Genomic DNA, 15,363 nt, shown 5'->3' with positions numbered 1-15,363 from the left:
AGTAAGCTAGGCCAAAAAATTCAGCAATCCTTACCGGGATTGATGTATGCGGACGATATTGTACTAATGGCTAACAACAGGACAGAGTTGCAGGAATTAATGAGCATCTGTGGTAGGGAAGGAGAGGAATTAGGTTTAGAATTCAGTAGCGAAAAATCGGCAGTCATGATTTTTAACGAGGATGAAGTTGAGAGGCTGAAGATACAGAATATTACAGTTGAGAGAGCTAGTAAATACAAGTATCTAGGAGTATGGATATGTGATGGTGCAGAATATCTCAGAGACCATGAAAAGTATATAATAGGTAAGGGCAACAGAAATGCAGCTGTAATGAAAAATAGAGCACTTTGGAATTACAACAGGTATGAGGTGGTGAGAGAGATTTGGAAAGGGGTCATGGTGCCTGGCTTGACTTTTGGAAACGCAGTGCTATGCATGAAATCCGAAGTGCATGCGAAACTAGAAATAAAACAGCGCGGAGTAGGTAGACTGGCTTTGGGGGCGCATTGCAAAACGCCAAACCAGGGAGTACAAGGAGACATGGGATGGGCATCATTTGAGAGCAGGGAAGCGGTGAGCAAGGTAGAATTTGAGGATAGGTTGAGGCTAATGGATGGGGAGCAATGGGCACGAAAGGTTTTCAGCTATTTATACATGAGGAGTGTAGACACAAAGTGGAGACAGCGCACTAGGAAATTAAGAGGAAGGTTTTTGGGCTATAGCGAAGATACGGAAGAGCAAGTCTCAGTTAAGAAGAAAGTTAAGGCCACAGAAAGAGATCGGTGGCTAGAGGGAATGCAGACAAAGACTGCTCTGGAAAGCTATAGATTAAACAAAAGAGTTATTGCCAAAGAAAGCATTTATGACAATTCTAGGGGAAGCTCATTGCTGTTTGAGGCAAGAACGGGTGTTCTGCGAACCAGAACATACAGAGTGAAGTACCAGGAAATTGATACAGTGTGCACTGCTTGTGGAGAGGAGGACGAGACGGCTGAGCACTTGATACTCTACTGTAAAGGGCTTCACCCTATGCCTACCGAAGACAACATAGATTTAATAAAGTCATTGGGTTTTAGAGACAGCGAAGGGAGAGTGGATTTCAAGACTGTAGAGATTACCAAGCAAAGATTAAGTGAATGGTGGCAGAAATCGAGAGAAAACTAGGTATTTTCTTAATCACTGATGGCAAGGGGGTTTCATAGCCTCACTTTCTTTGCACTGCGGAGTGAATATAGATTTCACATTTAAATATTCTAAGCTTAAATGGTAAAACAAAATGGCTAGGTGGCGTAAGCTACCGCCCGATCCAAAGGGCTCAGCCGTATTCATCCATCCATCCATCGTTTAAGAAGTTTTAAGGAACCCATGTTTAAGAGGTTGCAAGCAGTCGCAAGAGTGTGAACGGGCCTTGACGCGCGAAATTTGGGACGTATTGACTCACGAGAGTTTCGCCAAACCTTATCATTTCCACCAGGAATATCAAGCGTTTTGCATCAGAATGATATGAAGTACGCGCAATGTGAAGAGACAGATTGCTTTATTAATATCATTCAATAAACTTCGTCAGATTCGGCTCAGTGGCTTTACTATGGTCCTGCCAAACGCGGGAAAGACCGCGATCGTCAAAGAACAGGTGGATGATCTCGTCTGTTTCGTCTGTTAGTCTGTTGTCGTCTGTTTCGTCCTCTTTTGTCGTCTGTTTCGTCTGTTTCGTTTGACTGTCGTCTGTTTCGTCCTCTTTTGTGTTTCTTTCGTTTTAATTCAACATTTCGGAAAGGTTTTGCACCGCAAGAAGAAAGTTATCCCCAGCCATCATGTTTTTATGCGGCGCTTGCACTCGTCGCGACTGTTGATGAATCTGCACGGTGCCACCAACCCGTACTGTTAAAGCGTCGTTCACACACTTGGAACCGTGTAGGACCAAGACTTATATCGCCCGAACACACCGCTTCTCCGCTTGTCGCCCGCCGCCATGCTTTCTTTTCTTTTTTCGGCTTTGGCTCGGGATACGGAATCGGCCAAGAGTAAGACTCCTCCAAAAGCTCGCTCCGCCTCGAAGGTCAGACGTCATAGTGAAGTCCAGCGGCCACTGGCAGCGCCCGTGTTTCTCCTTCGGGTGATTGACAGGCCTCGGTGAGGTTTCAGCAAATGACTGCTCCAAAGGTGAGGAGCACGTGCCACCTTTTCGGAGGCGCGCAACTTTTTCGGTTGGGTTCACACGGGACACATCTTGTGCCCCTAGTTTCGGGACACAAGATTCGCCTACAATATGCATCGTGTGAATAGACCTTCAAGCTCCTTGATGTGTTTGTGTTTGTCTTGCAAGTAGCGTCAATACGGCGCTGTCTCGCACGGGAGACAAGAGATGGCGCAAGCGGTCGCGACGCATACTGCCGCCAACGAACGAACGAGCATACGGTGCCGAGAGCCGGCGTCATTAGGAGGCGATCTTTTCGACTCAAAAGCGGCGCGCGTTCTGCAGGCGGCAACAGCAGCGGAACCTAAGACAGATGCGGTAACAAAGAAGGACTGCGAAGCAGACGATACAAGTTCCCCGAAAGGAACAGTCAAAATATCCCGACAGACCATTTTTTCATCGATTATGTGTCCATGCAATATGTTTTATCAGTAAGGATGATAAAATAATGCATTGGCCACTGATATCAAAAAAGCTCGCGTTGCTTTTGAATACAAAAGATCGTCTGCTAATGACGCCGGCTCTCGGCGCCGTATGCTCGTTCGTTGGCGGCAGTTGGCGTCGCAACAGCTTGCGCCATCTCCTGTCTCCCGTGCGAATTGGCGCCGTATTTTTTGAAGACCGGTGGCTTCGCTGCGTTTCCATGGGAGTTAAGCCTTTTTCTTTCTTTACTTTTTCCTCAGGCAAGATCGCTCTTTGCAAATTTTACAAAAAAAAAAAAAAAATGTATCGCCTGTGGGCCACGCTACACAAAATCGTAGCACGATAGGTTAACAAACCGAATTTTGCGGTCGATTTAAAGAGCCTGGCCCCTATTCGGGACACCCGGTAGAGTTAGGCGTACACGGAGCAGACGACGTGGGAGGCTCGTGGGCTTGTCGTGCTGGCCTCGCACGTCGTAAAGTGGTGTACTGAAAGCTAAAGGGCAGGGAACCAGGTATTGCTGTGTACTCAAATGCCACACGATAGGCTTCGAGAACATATTCTTTACGTCAACAAATATCGGGATGGCCACCTATCAGTGCATTGTCAGGACTGCGGATGCAGGCCGTTGTTCGACTCGTGCTCAATACTGGCCAGACATAAAAACCAAACTGTTAGGGAGATAATCGAAGCGGACGAGATAAAGAGAGCTGGTGTAGGCTGTGGTAGTGTTACGTCCATTAACCTGTTTGATAAGGCATTGCAGTTCATGCGAGCGGCGACAAGACCTGGGGTTGGTCGATTGTGATAGGACCATAGCGTGCATATATGTCACATTTTCACGTTGATTAAACAGTTTGGAGTCAGCGCTCGTGTGTGTCTCGTCTCTTCTTAGTCCTTGTCTAAATGCGCTCCCACGGCCTTGACATCCCAATACCAACTAGCCCAGCATTCTGCATTGGTAAATATGTATATCCCTAGTTTTATTCCTTTCCTGAGAGGTGGTTCACGAAATAACGTCAGAAGCCTGAATCACCAGCGTGCAGAGAACAGGGTTAATTATTGTTTCTCTATCTTGTCTCAACATTCAGTATTGCAACCTCCCTTACGTATCAGGTTAATGGGGACTTTTCGTAGATCGCACGCAAGAGCTTGCAAGCGTTTTACACGTTTGCATGCTCCTGCGTGCGATCTAACTGTGATCTAACCTCTGGGCGCTAGCTCAGTGTTTAACTGAGCTAGCACCCAGAGGGCCCAAAATGTGCAGCTGACGAAAATAAGTACCTCATGCAATAGCTACGATGGTTCCCCCTGGCTGTGGACAGAAGAAACCCGAATATGCAGTTACCATTGTTTTAAACAACTTTAAATTTGAGAATCAAGCTCGCAGTGCTTAACTGCCAGTTTTGTTCCCTTGTGCCTACAAGAGAAAGCGAGATACGAAGAATCGTAGCCCGTATTGCGCACTGACTTGATCGCAAAGTTGAGAAGAAATTGACAACGGCTGTACTCTAGTTTTTTTTTATATATTATTAACGTGAGCTAGTTAGCTAGATCATTTTAATAATATATAGAAAAACTAGAGTACAACCGTCAGTGTCAATTTCTTTTCAACTTGGGGGATCGGTGGCCGAGTGGGCCACCGATCCAACTCGGAGCACTTGGAGCGAAAGCTCGCGCTGCAGAACCCAGGGAGCCTGGGTTCAATCCCCACCCCTAGGGGCGCGTTCCGATCTGGATGAGTATCGTACCGGCGTGCGGTCGTGTATCACTACTGCGTGATGCACGTTAAATAAGACCCCAGGCTAGAGGCTGTACCGCACTGGCTAGATTTCTCATCTACAGCTGGGAGACTCGTCGCCCGTTGAGGCAGCCCAAGTTCTAGGCTGCATAAACATACATACAGCCAATTTTTTTTTTTCAACTATGCGATCAAGTTGGTGCAAAATACGGGCTACGATTATCTGCCTCTCGCTTTCGAAAGCATTCCTGGGTCAACCAATTAGAGCGTGTTCGCAATGATAGATGTATAAAAAGGAAAAAACAAATTCTTTTCCTGGCGCAGGAATTTTATGTATATAAAGTATAGTAATTGGGTTATACATTAGTGCGAAACGCGTCGCCTGCTCAGAGCATTTTAAATTCTGACGATATGTTTCCTGCTTTGCGTAAAACGGCGATGTTGTACGCACCGCACTAACGATTGTGATATGGCATACATCGGACCGCAAGGTCGGGGTACGTGACGGGCAAAAACTAAGCAGCTCAACATTGACTGTTTCAAGTTCCTCACTACTAAAAGTTTAGGTTAGAGATTTTATTAAAGAATACTAGCTGATAAACTCTAGTTTAATCGGTCGCCTCCCGGTAATATAATATTTCCTTGCGCGTTCCGGTTCCTTATGCAACCTCTTTATATAGCCCCATTCCCATACGGTGTCATGAAAAAAAAAAGTGAGACTTTTAAGGTTTGAGTATTTAAGCCGGTCTTCTCAGTAATATCAGTATGTATACCTAAAGCGTTTCACTAAGCGGGTAACTTTCTCATAATAACCCTCAAAAAAGCTAGTTTTCCCACCCCTAATACCAGTCGCAGCTGTTGCAGTAGTCTTGACGAAATTGCTCTACTGTCTAGGTAACCATACCTCACATTTTCCCAGGTAAACTTTTGGTGCACAATAGGCATTCTTTCAAATATGGTTTTATTTTCAGTCTATGCACATTATAATAATAATAACTTTATTTCCATCGATTATGACAAAAGCCTAAAAAAAATAAAAAAAAAAAAAAAAAAAACTTCAGTAGGCAGCTTGACTATGGTTCTCGAGCACCTTCACTGGTCAACAGCAAGCATGCGGAAAATATACAAAAGACAACTTATACAGTAGAAACACGACCGAGGTACTGTTGCAGTAGAAATAAATTTTTCGAAAACGACAGATAGGTATTTTGAAGTCCAAAGTTAATATCGGCGAAGAATATAATAGGGAATTCCATCAGGGCCAGGGCTCTTGTCACAGTCAAGTTTCATTAGTAGATTGAGGAGACCAGAAACACTAATCTCTAAATCACGTAAAGCTGGGTATATACCATAAAAAAAAAACAAGAATAAATACCACTATCACGACTGAATACAGATTTGAAATAATCATTAAAACAATTGGCTATCTTAGTGAGTTTACTAACAGCATTACCTTGAATAGTAAAACTCTGCGATACATTACATTTTCGAATACTAGACGTCCAAAATATGGCAAGATTTGATTTCATAAATTCAGAAAAAGTCACATTAAAATATTTTGTTTTAGCTGTTAACAAATTTTCTTTTAAGGTTGTTTTCAGATATTCGCCTTCTTATAAACGTTGATGATATCATTATTGAACTAATTAAAAGGAAAATGTCTCAGTATGCTTCCTTCTGGAACACTTGACGCAGTAGATTTTAGAGTGGAAGAATGGCCGTTAATGTCAACATAACGCTGGCGAAGTCGTAGGTATAACTGTAAAAGTGATAGCACGTGTCCGCGGATGCCGTAAATTTCAAGCTTTCCGAATAAGGCTTCGTGACTAAGGCAGTCAAACACTTTTGTAAAATCTAGAAACACTTCTAGAACTATTTTTTTGGCTTTCTAGTACTTTATTGAATACACGTTGAATTAAACATCAAACAAAATGTTTTAACATGTTTTCATTTACAACTTCTGCTATTTTAAAACGGTAAAGAAAAACGTAAACGCAAGCACTTTCATAGAAGTACACAATATATGCAAAACATGAAACAATCGTCGATTCTACAGCATGTAGTTGGTCAGCCATTTCAAAGTTGCGACGATTTACTCGCAGTAGATCAGCAATTTAGCCAGCGTAGTACAACCGCTAGCCTGGGGATCTTTAACGTGCAATACGCAGTAGTGATACACGACCGCACGCCAGTGCGATGCTCACTTTTGACTAGGCGTTTTGTGTTTTCATACTTTGTTTTTAAATAAACCCTTTTTTCGGATAACGCTGCACCGTGTGGTACGTACTACAATAAATTGTTAAAATGTTGGCATTTGCTGAATTTCCTGCACGAGTCCCGTGGTACACCGTAATTATCTGTTTGTGCGTGGGGGATACGTTAGTCTTTCGGCTATTTTTTGTTGTCAATTATTTTTGACAACTAATCACTTTGTCCATTGACATGGATGAGCGGACGGCGCCGTCAGAATTCAGCATGAAATAATAAAAAAAAAGTTCTCGTCTTGTTTGTTATGTCGCTCACGTACTCTGCAAAAATAGCTTACTTACGTTTGTTTGTTTTTAGCTCGAAAGTGGTGCAATGCCTTTTCAGTTGCCTCAAAATAATGTGCACCACAAAACGAAAAAAAAAAAAAAAAAAAACAGCTGGAAAATTGGAGAATTTAGCCGCCAGCAGTGACTGAAATTGCACTAGGCAGGCGGCATCTATTGTAGTTAGCTGCCCGCTCTGTAAGGTTCAGCAGCGACGCCGTTGCGAGACCAGCCTCCAACCCAGTGAGTGTGCCTGAAAAGGATTCTATTGTCCCTGGCGCTGAGTACTTTTTTTGTTTGAAAGGTGTCACCGTAGCTTGGCAAACGGCGAAAGGTACACGCTGTCAGTGAGCCAATCAGCGCGTCGGAAGGAGGCACGTGACTCTATACTCAAACTTCCTAGTTTCGTGTAGTGCTATCGAAATCCAGGGCGGGAGAGAGAGAAAAACACCGCTTATATACGAAATTTGAGGGTACGGGTTCATCTCCGAGGGGTTCAGAAGTGACGTCTGGGGGACACCAAAAAGGGTCCGGGTAAGAGTTTAGTTCCTCCTTCACCTCCTCCTTAACTGTCTGGGTTACACGCTTACCCTTTCACAAGAATCGACGAAAGAATATAAATACTTCTGCCCGAGTCCCACTAGAGAATCAAACAGAAACAACCGACAGCGACGAGCCTCAAACCGGAGTCTTCCGCGATTTGGCAGACTTTCTAAACTAAAGGAAGCTATGCTCACACACGAGCATCATGCACGTGAGGGTATCTTTGCAAGGCTGACAACCACTCGTGCTTACTTCGCGAGCACCGAACGACTAAACGCCTGCCAAAGATACCATCGCGAGCATGCTGCGTGCGCTTGAGGCTTGTCGCTGTCGTTTGTTTCTGTTCGTTGCTCTAGTGGGACTCGGGCGTTAGGGAAGAGGACAGACAGCAGAGTTCTTCCAACTAGCAACGAACATTTACTGATTTCTCCTTCAGTGCGTGAACTTCTTGTCTTTCTTTTTGTCTTTAGTAATTATTTGTTTTTATTCTTTCACTGATTCCTGTATTTTGACCAGCCCACTTTTTGATCTTTGCCCTTCTTTGGTAAGGGCTGCTGCGTGCATGGCTTCCGTCACTTTGAGTGACTCAAACGTGCCGTAGCATTGACTCTTTGCCAAGGGGAAACGAAGTTCAGTACCTGCTTCGGTGACGGCGATATACAGGTGCACTGAACGCGGATGTTATTGGAACTTGAGCGGAAGCAACACGTGAGCTATGACAACGTATAGTTCCGCGGCTTTTGAAAAATCGCTCTCTCAGACTTCCTGCTCCAGTCAACAGATTCGTGCTACGCGATATTGAGGAGGTTTAACTATCCGCGGTGTCGGAAGATTAATCGATGCTCCCCCGGCGATGCGAAAAGGCAGTAACCAAACAGCGTGCAAATCGGAGTCAAATGTGTACGTATAGTCCTCACGCCTACTTCTGCGACAATTTTATTCCCCAGAACTTTCTTCTGGGCGCTGTCTTTACAGTTTAGATGAGTCTAGTCGTAACTTCATTAGTGAATTGTTTAGGACGCGGTAACACAGCTAGTCAGAGTGTCGAACCGGAACTGAACCGAACCAAAATATATAACGTTAACCGGTTCAAGGCGGTTCATGTTAGTTTTTGTTTTCTTTGTTGTTAGTATCGTATAAAAAATTGCAATTTATGAAAAATTGTGGGATTTTGTGAGGTTTTTGCGTTGCCACTGTGATTAATCATATGTCACCTGGTCAAGTGACGTCATGGTCTCAAGTCACGCTGTCGGGTAATGCTACGCCACGTGAACCCATGACGTCACCTGACGTGGCTCAATGCGTCGAGATGACTTAAATTGAAAACGTCACTAGATTTGTTAGGTTGTTGACATCGTGACGTCAAATGACATCACAACATTGCACCGCAAGTCGCGTGACGCCGTTACACACTCGATTGTTATGAGCCCGAGTCGAACGCTCCGGTTCATGACAATCAGCATCGCCAAACATTCGAGTAATGGCTCGTGTTCAATCAAAGATGAGAATAGCCGAACTCTAACAAATAACAATGTCTGAAGCTCAGCCCATACTCTATGCTTTGCCACACTCAGCTCATGACTATGATGAACACTTAGGATGTATAATTAGTATTAAATCACGTAGCCGCTTGTTCAAACTGCGAGTCAAAAAGGGAAAAGCTATTTCGTTTTTTTTTTATTATTTTTCTTTTTTGCGTCTGTTATTGCGCGGATAAGAACACTAATGGGTTTTTCGCAGGCTATTAACGACAGGGATTTGTTCTGAGTGCGTTACTGAAAGTACAATAATTGTTGCACGACCCATTTTGTATGTACTATATATCATTGAGGCACCCAAATATGTTTTCGTTGTTGCTAGACTACCTCGGAAAGTTATTTCCGAAAAGAGAAGCAATGAGAGGACTAAATGTGGCTTATTAGTCCAACGATAAATAGCTACAAATGTGTACGGGAGGAATACATGAAAGGAAAGATCCTGGGGACTTCGGAGAGACAGCCGAACGTTGGCAGCTTAGGGAAGGACATTCTCATGTCCTTCGCTAAGGTTTGATCACTTCCATATTTTGTTTGAACTTCACAGTTTTTGAGTGCGAAATAAGAGCAGTGGAGGATTACTGTTAACAAGTGACGCAAAAATAACGGTCGAATTATCATTTCCAACGAAGGAGCGAGTCCCTCAAGAATAAAGAAATATTGTCTTGAAAATACAAAAAAAAAAAAAATGTGAGGGGGGAGGGGGGGTAATTTTTAAAAATACATACTGTGTTGTAGAAGTTACTTTTTCTTTCAACTTTGGCACGCACCGGAAAACGTGGGCCGGAAAAAACTTTGTTTGCAAAATCTCTTTCGAGAAAGCGGGTTTCCGTGGTGCCGGACTCTCGCGCTGTTCCTCACGACGCTGCACGAAGAAAGAGTAATAGACCGAGCTCACCAGCCAGTTTGACTACGCCACCGCTGCCGCAATGCATCGAGGAAGCTTTAAGCCTGGTTCACACAGTTGCGTCTGACTGCGTTGCGGCAGCGAGAAACCAGGACATCCCTGGTGCTTGTATCGCGTGCCAAGATGATTCCTTGAATTGGATTCCACGCTTCATACGAAGCACAGATGTGCCGGGGACCCGCTTTTGGTTCTCGACGCAACGCAGTCAAACGCACTCAATCGCAAGTGTCTGAACCGGCCTTTAGTTTTTCTGCACGTGCGACAACCTCGCTGGAGCTCTGCGCGTGTGGAGCATGAGGCGGCACGAGCCGTTTTGTGCACTGCTGCCTGCCTCCTGCGAACTAAGGTTATGGCGGCATCACGCATGCGCGAACGCTTGATGAGATCGGTCTATTTGTTTCTCAAATACGTGGCTCTTGCACTGGACGCGATCCTTCTGCAGCGTGCATTTTGCACCGCCGGATTTGGTTTTTTCAACAAGAACAAACCGCAATGACTACCAATAAGATGTTCGTAGCGCTAGCAAAAGCAGATGTTAAAATTGTATATTTGTGCTGTATGAATAGTAGTATCGTGCTGATACGAGGGCACATAAAATTGCGGAGCGCATTACTGATAAAGCACATATTTGTAAAGGGAGGGCCCGAGGCAAGTGTACGTAAATCCGAACATAACACTATGCAACCGAGGCGGTACTTCGCTAAGTTTCGAGCTCGTGAAGCCAGATGCCCAAATGTGATAAATGTTAGGATTATAAGAACCTTCGTTCGTGCTTCGGGCTTTTTAAATGTAATTAGAAATAGCATTTCATCTCTATGTATTTATTTTTGCAGTAAGGCGTTGTGTATCAAACTCTTTTGAAGAACCGTTTTATATATTTTTTTTCCTTCTGCACATTTCCTCTATTTGCTTTCAGATCTATCATGGGAACACAAAGTTATTTTTTTGGAATTTCCTGCGATCCAGCGTTTCACAATGCCAAAAATTGAAGAAAAAAAAACAACACATTTCCGCTGAATGCCTCTGCGGCTTGCGCATTTTCGGGTATTGTACTCCCGCGTCCTTGTCAAGAGGCTGTGTAAACTTCATAGAGTCAAATGTATTGATGACAATAAAAAATGTGCCCCTAAATTATTTAAAAGAAGATCTGAAAATTTTATCCGGCGTTTTTATCTTCCATGGGAAAGCGTGATTTGGGAAAGCCAGGTAAAGGCATTTCAAATTTTGAAACTTATTAAAATACCTACGTGTTTCTGACACATATACAGAATATATAACTACTCCAACATATCGAGATCTGTTATTGGCTCTTTAATGAAAGAAACAGGAATTTTATGTGTATGAGGGTTGCGCAAAAACAAAGTATACAGGGTCGCGAGGCACAACTATGACTATTGCGCACGGAGACGGTAAAAAAATAATCAATTAAGTATATGCCATGTCGAATAGAGCGTGATATACTACTTTGTTATATGTAACAAAACATTATCAACTAGGAAGGGTTATGCTTATATGCAAACTGAATCGAGCGGCATCTTGTCAAGAACAAACTTCAACAGCTAGGTTATGCCAGTTTGTCCTCTATAAGTGCATTTTCACTTGGGTACGCGGTAGTTTGGGTCAGATTCAATCTGAGTACAGGGGTGAGTATAGATTAGAGTAAACAAGTTTGATAACTCCTTTCTGGGCGATTTTGGCCTGCACCACAGTGCTATATGTAAACCATGTTGGTTAGGGAAACCAGCGTTTTGATTGTCGCTAACGGTGTTTATAAATGGTAGACGGGCTTGTCCTTAAACTTTTGTGACATTTTGAAAATATTAATGCTTTTAGCTCAGTTGCGTCGTCATCATATCTATTGCGAAACTCATTTCGTAAACTACATTTCACGATACATATGGCGACGACGTCCCCATTCCATAATGTCATGCACCGTAATAAATGCTACAGTTCAAGAGCACAACTACAATTCAGTCTTTAATACCGCGACGCAACGTTGTACCAATAACGAGAATTTTAGGCGATCCACCGCACTTCCTGACAACCTTTCGATTTAGCCTATATATACGTATTAGCGGCGAGATGTTACGGTGGCGCCCTCGTGTGGTTCCCCCTTGTGACGTCACTACCTTGCGAACAACAAGTTCGATGGTGTTTGTAAATAGCATGGTGGAAGCCTGAAATCATTCGCTCTCAAAGCGACACTGCCAACACCGTCGAAATTAAAGTTCTTTCATTCCTCTTATTTCCGTCGATGATAAATCCTTTTCCGACGTCATAGTCAGCTTTTGGGCCAATCGTGGAAGGCCGACCACAGCGACGCTTTCGGTCGCGCACGCCGCCAATATCACCGAGGTAAACAAATGAATGTTAAATCGTACAAACGCGACGTTTTGTACGTTATTCTACATTATCGTTTACTGTTGCGTCGAAATTAAATAACGAATTTTTCAATTTTAGTACGTAAAAAATAGTAAATTGTACAAACGATAAAAAACAACTATATAGTTACTCGTTTCACGGTGGAAATAGTGCCTATTGCTCAAAACAACGCAGAAAATGTATTCTCAGTTTAGTGGTTCAAACCCGTTCGAACCAGTTTGAAGCGTCATTTTTGTTCCCCGGAACTGAACTGGAACTGAACCGGAACCGAACCGGAAGTGAACCGGAACTAAACCTATAGCCGCGAACGCGAACCGATAAAAATTGGGCTTCGGCATTTTGCTGCTAATACACCATGCAAAAGACAGGCTGCGGACATTGTATGAGACGTGTTTTTTCCTTGTACGACGGTGCTGTCTCGTACACAAACACTCGGCAGACATGTTCGTACAAATGTGTGAAGCAAACTTGTTCCGCACATGCTTCAGGTGTGACCGCACATAATTATGTCATTCCATAGCCTCCTCCATACTCACAAAGCCTGGCAGTTCGTCACGAGAAGTGGCCGCCGAAATTTAAAAGGTAGAGAGGCAGACAAAAGATGAGAGAAGCCACGTGATGGGCGCCCCGCTGCGGCGAGACGCCGAAACACACTTCTCCCGAGCGATGGAATGTCCGCTTGTGCTCCTCGCGTTCCTCGCTCTACTGCATCGTTTTTCGTCGGGTTTGAAAACTATGTATCGGGTCCTCGCCGCTGCAAAAGCTGTGCGCTGACGTCCAGGTTCCCAGACGAATGCTCTGTGCTACCAGATCCTCCCGTTGCAAATCTGCCACCGGGCACTCTATGGCGCCGTCGTCAAACTGCCAGGCTTTGTGAGTATAGAAGAGTCTATATGGTCATACATGTCCGCAGCGGACATCGCTTCTTTCGCCCGATGTATCAGCAGCGTGGCTGGCTCTTAAAGGCGCGTCGCTCAAGGTCTCCCGCAGTAATCCGACGCCAATATCTGACCAGAACAGATATTGGCACGGAGCAACCTACGCCGATACGAGGAGACGCTTGACGCAGGCGAAGCGCGTGAAAAACGACCCTCGTGGTTGGTCCTTTACTCCATGAGCTTTTCCGAACGCGCGTCGGAGGGGATGAATGGCCGAGTGGGCTATCGCGTCTCAGCTCGGAGCGCGGAGCGAACGCTTGCGCTGCAGAACCTCCCACAGGTTCGATCCCCATTCTGTGCCCGTCTCGATCTGAATGAGTTGCGTACCGGCACGTGTTTGTGTGATCACTACTGCATAGTGCACGTTAAAGACTCCGCGTTAGCGGTTATACTGTACTAGCGAAATTTCCCATCTACAGCTGAGAGACAGGTGACCCGTTGAGGCGTGCCACCTTCGAGGCCGTCTAAGAACACGAGTAACACGATTTAATACACCTCGAGGACCGACCAACCGATCCCGCTTGCCGCCGGAGATCTTTCGGCGAAACCCCTCGCGAATCCGTCCGCGGATCTGCAGTTGAGAACGCAGCAGTATATAGGCGGGATAAGATAGAGGTTTATGGGCGTCGGACGAGCGCCGTTTTTATCTGACCTCCCTTCGGCGCACAGAAGACTGTCTGCAGTGACTCTTGCACCATGGAGAGCCACATCCTGCTGTCGCCATTCACCCGGCACCCGGCCGTCACCGACCAGAACTTCGGAGCCTTCATGGTAGCCAAGCTCGAGGCACATCCCAAGTCTCGATTCGTAAGTACCAGAGAGCCTAAGATGGGGCAACTCATACAATGGGGAGAGCGCTTGCAATTTAATGGCGGATTGCGCAGATTGGTAGCGAGTGCGCATGCGGATAAAAGCGGGCAGACGCTTCGAGACGGTCACAGCTCGCGTTGCATACGCGGCCCGTAAACCACGCGACCCCTTATCAAGCAGTCGGAAACACTCTGCAATACACTTTAGTGGCCAACGCGCTCCATACAAGCGAGCCCACAGGAGGGGCAAAGGCGCAGTTCCCGTGGGCACTGTGTCCGTGCGCAGGAATTAGGTTCGCGTGAAGAGTCTTTGCATGCGCCAATGCGGAGTGCAAGTGTGTCTGCTTCTTGCACAGGGGTAGCGATTATGTCAAAACGCCGAGCACTTATTTTCTGATTGAAAAAAAAATAAAAAAATAGTGGGCAGACCTCGAGGCATCTAGCGTTGAGGTCTACCCACTATTTTTTTTTTTTCGATCAGCCAATCAGAGCTTGGATTCGTTCTGACGTCATTGCAACCCCTGCGCAAGAAGCAGACGACTTGCTTTCGCATTGCAGCGTCGCCGCGGCGGCGTGGCATCAGGGCTTCGTGTCCGAAAGACAAAGGCAGAGGCGCGTTAGCCTATTGGCGACGTGAGCGAACGAAAGCGTCGCTGTGGTCGGCCCACCACAATTGGCCGAATGCTGGCTATGACGTCAGCAAAGGATGTTTCAACGACGGAAATAAGAGGAATGTAAGAACTTAAATTTTGACTCTGTCGGCAAGGTTATAATAATAATAATGTTTTAAGTGTGTGTGTTCTTTTTGTTTTTTTTTCTTCTGTTTTTGCTGCTTTATATAACAATGTTTTCCAGCATGTAACCCACTTTTTTGTTTGTTCCTTTATATGTTTCTTCAGCAGTTACACCCACCTTGTGTAATGCCAGCAATGGCCTTCAAGGTTTTAATAAATGATGATGATGATGATGAAATGATGATGAATAATAATAATAACAATCTTTATTTTGGGGTGCCCAAAAACAACCACATTGGTCTTCTTATTGGTGCACCAACACAACAAGCAAAATGAGCAAGCAAGTACATAGGCTCTAAACATTTACTAAAAAATAAAATAAAATAAAATATCCAAGACAAACATAATGCTAAGGGGCTGGAATAATATCATTTAAATCGCGACGGTACATAGAAATCGATGCAGATATATCAAGGTGGGGTGAAGCGAAGGTATTATATAATGACTGAATCCGTAAGAGAGGTGAGGTGTTACACGGCGAGCGAACATCAAAACAAACAAAATGTCTACTTACTCGGAATGGAATATGAAAGTTCACTTTTGCAAGGAGTTGAGCCGAATCA

At 44.7% G+C, this 15,363-nt stretch overlaps 1 protein-coding gene across 2 annotated transcripts in view; it reads left to right on the top strand.

The window, feature by feature from the left end:
* The first annotated feature begins 3,470 nt into the window (after nucleotides 1–3,470).
* LOC8029881 (4-coumarate--CoA ligase 3) overlaps nucleotides 3,471–15,363 on the top strand; it is a 43,002-nt gene continuing 31,109 nt past the window's right edge. Inside the window, exons 1-2 of one of the 2 annotated variants that reach the window (XM_042290017.1) lie at nucleotides 3,471–3,581; nucleotides 13,867–14,004. In XM_042290017.1, coding sequence (XP_042145951.1) covers nucleotides 13,894–14,004 — 111 coding nt within the window. In that variant the 5' untranslated portion in view covers nucleotides 3,471–3,581; nucleotides 13,867–13,893. The remainder of the gene's footprint in view (nucleotides 3,582–13,866; nucleotides 14,005–15,363) is intronic. The other variant, XM_042290018.1, reaches the window with a different exon arrangement.

The sequence above is a fragment of the Ixodes scapularis genome, unplaced genomic scaffold (genome assembly GCF_016920785.2).
Source record: "Ixodes scapularis isolate PalLabHiFi unplaced genomic scaffold, ASM1692078v2 PGA_scaffold13__105_contigs__length_92229423, whole genome shotgun sequence".
Classification (NCBI taxonomy): domain Eukaryota; kingdom Metazoa; phylum Arthropoda; class Arachnida; order Ixodida; family Ixodidae; genus Ixodes; species Ixodes scapularis.
Note: the sequence above shows the minus strand (reverse complement) of the source record. Positions and strands in the feature narration are given on the sequence as shown.